The sequence below is a fragment of the Terrapene carolina genome, unplaced genomic scaffold, assembly GCF_002925995.2.
Source record: "Terrapene carolina triunguis isolate 2854851 unplaced genomic scaffold, T_m_triunguis-2.0 Scaffold120, whole genome shotgun sequence".
NCBI lineage: Eukaryota > Metazoa > Chordata > Testudines > Emydidae > Terrapene > Terrapene triunguis.
This window is the reverse complement of record NW_020664471.1, coordinates 11,057,208-11,062,202: the sequence shown is the minus strand read 5'-3', so window position 1 is coordinate 11,062,202 and position 4,995 is coordinate 11,057,208. Positions and strand designations below refer to the sequence as shown.

The window sequence follows — 4,995 nt, the reverse complement described above, 5'->3', positions numbered from 1 at the left end:
TTTAAATATAGGAGTACACATCTGTGGGCTTGTGTTAACACACCAGTGAAGTGTTTAAATGAGTCAACACAGACCTACTTTTATGTCTGCTGGATTTTTATTGTAGAAGATGCCATCTTTACAAACCTCCTAATTTGCTTTCACGCAGCTGCACAATGTATATTAAAGCAAAAGACATAAAACTAATAGCTACTGCATGATGCAAACTATGAAAATAGGATCCGATCGAGCCAAACGAACGTTGGCGTTGCAATGTATTAGTGAATTCTATACCACAGTAGTGTATGCAAGTGGCCACTGCAACTGACTACAGTCAAGCAAATTAATCCAACAGAAACAGAATAAAAGTTAAACAAGCTTTATGCAAAAAAATCATTATGGGGGCTTTTGCTGCCTTTAACTCCAGATAGAAGTAAACAAAATGTAATATAAAGCTTCAGTGGAGAGCAAGAGATTCAGCCTTCTTCTCAACATTTTGTATTTCTTTAATTATGGTACCCAGATACACAATAGGACCTACAATTCCTATAATCTGGAACAGTTTATATGGCAGAATGAGAAATCTTGAAGTAATTTCCATTTGTTTTTCAGCATTATATCTGTGCTTAACTATCTATTCCCAAAATATATTTGCTGTGAGAGAGAAGCTAAAGAAAGAAAAAAATTAGGACAAGGCTGCTGCAACAGATTTGTCTCAAGTGCATACTTTTGCTACACACACATGCATACATGCACCTACTGCAGGTCAACATTCTATACAGTATGAAACAAACGTGTGCTGCAATGCTAATTGATTATTTATCCCTCTGCACCTAACATTTTTGCCTCCTATCAGCAGATTTTTTCCTGGTTACTAATTCTCCCTTTAAAGCACTTGCAAGTTTAACAGTTACCATTCAAAAACAACTTCAAAGCTAGTTCTTAAGAACAGTGCTTTACATAATTGCTATAAGCATTTATTTGATCGACTTAAAGCTGTCAAGAAAGTATTCATAAAGACACAGAACACTTATACCATGTTGATTTCTACAATTTTCTTCACTATTCTTTGGCTTAAAGATGCATAACTCTCAGCTCTTTCCTTACTGGGCTAGTGGCTCATTTAAATAAAGCTTGCTTAACTACATTTTTTTTTCTTCCAGATTTGGGATTTATGTTCATGAGCTTTCTAATTTATCCCCTCAAGATTTAAGAATTGCTTTGCATGAAACTATGCTTCCAAGTTATAATATTTCAGCACTCTTCACCAAGGAATGTTAAACATTTTGGCCACTTGAATAGGTGACCAGTCCATTTTCAAACAATTTGGGAGTTAAGGGACTCATGCTTGAAACCAACTGCAAACAATAGATTATTGTGTATACAGGAACAAAGAAAGACTATAGTAAATTCCCCACCCATGTACTTATTCGCTACACCGATACTGACTTGGACTCTTAATACATTCCATGGGTGGCGTACCTGAGCCCACTTATCCACTGACACTCTAAAAACTCCCGCACCCCAATCTGGGTCTGTGCTGGTTATGTGATATGTATGTATCTCTGCATCCTTGTAACCGATACCGGTAATCCCTCATAACTCAAGCCTGACCCCAGATGTACAGTACCTTCCCTCTTAACTTGTGTATATTTAATTTTAAACATTAACTTTAATAAAACTTTTAAATCAGTTCTCCAAACATTTCAGCTCATTTCATTTGTTAACAGAGACTTATTTACCTGAAGCAATATTAATGATTTCTTTAACAATGGCTTCCTGAGCCTCTTCATACTCTTCTCTGCTTTTTATGTAGTCTTCATTGAAGGAGCTCAATTTACTGTGAACAAAATCACAATATTCAAGTTGATGTTCTCTCAGTCTGTACTACTGTTTGCTACAATACATCACTTTGTTTTTTCAGTTAACGGCAACTTGTTAACTGTGTTCTACTTGGGGAGGACAATCCAAAAATCAAGATGCAGAACATCTAAGGTTATGTTGGTCTGAACAAATGGATTAGAGTTTAGACTACAGTCCAACAGAAGATCTTAAGCTGTGACCTTAAGCAGCTGTTTAATGTGTCTGTACACAGCTATTTTAAAAATCTAGCAATGTATCTGTTTGCTGTGTGAGTGTGAGAGAGAGAGAGAGAGAGAGAGAGAAAGAGAGAGAGGAGAATGGATTTATTTATTTTTTTAAAGGACAGAATCAGAGCTGAACTGTGGCTACCCTATAAAGAACTGTGATGTGTGGAAGATCTGATGGGGGGAAACTAGACACTGAGCAGTTAAATGATTTGCCCAAACACGTACAGAGGTCCATATTAGAGCTGTGCACACTTGAAGAAAGCAATGTATACTATGATAAGTCTACCTTTTTCATTCATAAAGTCTCAAGTAGCTACTGCACATTATGAACAATTCATAGTCCTCAAATAAGGTGGGTTTAGATGGATGTGTGATGCTGGCAGATCAGGTGACAGCTCATTCCAAGGCCCCTAGGCCTTAACTGAACATTGACAAATGCATAGCTGGAAACCAGTCTGGCTCACCTGTATGTTAGCATTGTTACAACAGGTATTAGGTTTATGAAAACATGTTTAGTGTTGGACTTTATGAAATGCTTGTAAATTGCTGCATGCAGTAATCTCACATATCTGCATCCCATGTTATAAGGTAATATTTACGTATTTGCTCTGAAACTGTAAACCCCCAGAGTCAAGAAAAAGCACTAGCATGTACTAAATACTAGTTCACCACAGGAAGTATTATTTCCTGTCCAAGAAAAGAAGGCCCATAGACATCAGACAAACCATTCTGGAACATCAAAGGACAAGACTTCATTGATTGCTCCCCCCCCCACACCTAGAAGAAGAGATGTGCATGGGGACTTGTCCCATCAGCTTGAACTCTGGGGGAAGGGAATAAAAATCCCTGATAGGAAGAAACTGCATCTCTTCACTGCTTGGACTTGGAACGTGCAAGATTTCTAAGCATATGCAAGGGATCCCCAGTGCTTGGCCTGGGTAACCCTAGAGGACTTATAGAGCTTGCATATTATAGCACTTCCATTACACACACACAAATGAGTTAATCTTAGGTTCCAAAGGGTATGTTTACTTGCTCTAACCTTGTAAATAACTTATTTCTTTTCTTAGTTAATACATTTTTAATTAATTTATTATAGAACTAGCTACAATTGTTGTCCTTGGTGTAGGACCTAAAGTGCAACTGACCTGGGGTAAGTGAATATTGTGATTTTTGATACAAGGGACCATCTATCACAACGGCAAGCTTATCTGGGTGGCAAGATAGATTGGAGTACCCAAGGGAACTGTCTGACTTCACGTTAAGGCTACTGCAGTGCATGAGGAGTTCACACTTGGTACTTAGTTGGTGAAATCTAAGTATAGAACTCTCAACCGATTTGGGATGTGTGCCCTCCTCCTCAACAGTTTTCCCTGAGGTTGGTGCTCATGCTCCTGAGCCTCTCCAAGCAGCTTCACAACATGATGTTCAAGAGACTGTTTAAACAAATATATATCTATATACACCTCTAAGCTACCTTTTAATCTCCGCTCTCCGGGTTAGGTTCTATGGGGCCGTATACGAAAGTTTGCACTGTGACTGTGCCTATTCCATGAATAGAGGTAATTCAGCTCCATGACTGTCAACTCAGTCTATTTGAGTGCCTTTATTCACAACAAAGATGTTACAAAAAAGTTAAGTTTTTCTAAGGGATTCTTTGACTTACTTATAAATATAAATCCTCTATGAGGATGTTTTCACTTATTAAATTTAGCATCTTCCATAGCTGATTAACAGTATTTAACATCAATTTTGGATTGTGAAGTAAAACAAGATTTAAAACAACTAAGAGCACAAAAGATAACTGCTTTACATTTTAGGGATGTTTTGAAGAACATTATAATCTTTCAATCAAATTAATGTTTATTCCCTCATTCTTGTTTTGGTCATCTACACAAATATACAAAACAAACTAAGCCAGCATATTTGGAAAGGCCAAGACACAAGAAAATTAATTAAGCAAAATATCCTGGAGAACAGAAAGGATTACCTCAAATAGCTGCATATAAAACTATAATTAGCTGTTTTCTACAACAGCCTGCAGAATGCCTTCACTGTAGCTGTCACTATGGACAATTGCAGCCAAAACATCCAACAGAAATGGACTGAAATCAAAGCAGCAAAAATATCTGGCAGAGTACAGGGGGAATGCTAGCAGTGTGGTAGTGACAGCGATGCCTGCACCAGCACTCCCTTCCCTCATGCCCATCTCAACAACATTTCAGTCTGTGAGCAAAATGATTACACAGAAGAGGGGGAAACCAAGCAATTCAATATGTAAATATGCTACTCCTGGGGGCATTCTGAGCCAAAAAATTTAAAATTCTGCAGATTTTGTCAAAACAACACTACATAATCACACCAGTTTCAATTATTTTGGTAATTTATTCCAAAATACCTGTCAGCAAGTATGTCCATAACAATACAGACACACACAAAAATTCCCCCAGCAGTTAGGCTGACCAGATAGCAAGTGTCAAAAATCGGGACAGGAGGTGGGGGGTAATAGGTGCCTATGTGAGAAAAAGACCCAAAAAAGGGACTGTCCCTATAAAATCGGGACATCTAGTCACCCTTCCAGGAGTAGAGTTAAAGAAACTCCTATGACACCCAGTTCCTGTTTCTCTTCCCTCTTCCCCCTGACCCAGAGCCCAGGTGGGGGGCCAGACACACACAGCCCTCCCCCCCGAGCCTAGCCACAGTGCCCCCCCCAGCCAATACACCCAAACCCATTTCCCACCCCAGAGCCCAGCTGCAGCCCCGCCCCTCCCCTCCCCCCCGGCTCAGATACCCACCCCTCTCCCCGCCAAGCCCAGCTGTGGGCCCTCCCCTTGCCCTGACACCCAGTCCCCTCCCCTCCCCTCCCCTCCCCAGGACCCAGACACTCTCCCTCCCCTCCCCCCCCAGCACCCAGCCGTGGCTCCCC

At 39.9% G+C, this 4,995-nt stretch overlaps 1 protein-coding gene across 1 annotated transcript in view; it reads right to left on the bottom strand.

Moving 5' to 3' along the window:
• Nucleotides 1-1,713: 1,713 nt before the first annotated feature.
• Nucleotides 1,714-4,995, bottom strand: part of MSH2 (mutS homolog 2) — an 83,846-nt gene continuing 80,564 nt past the window's right edge. Inside the window, exon 8 of the mRNA XM_026652531.1 lies at nt 1,714-1,819. Within this exon, the coding sequence (XP_026508316.1) occupies nt 1,714-1,819 (106 nt within the window). The remainder of the gene's footprint in view (nt 1,820-4,995) is intronic.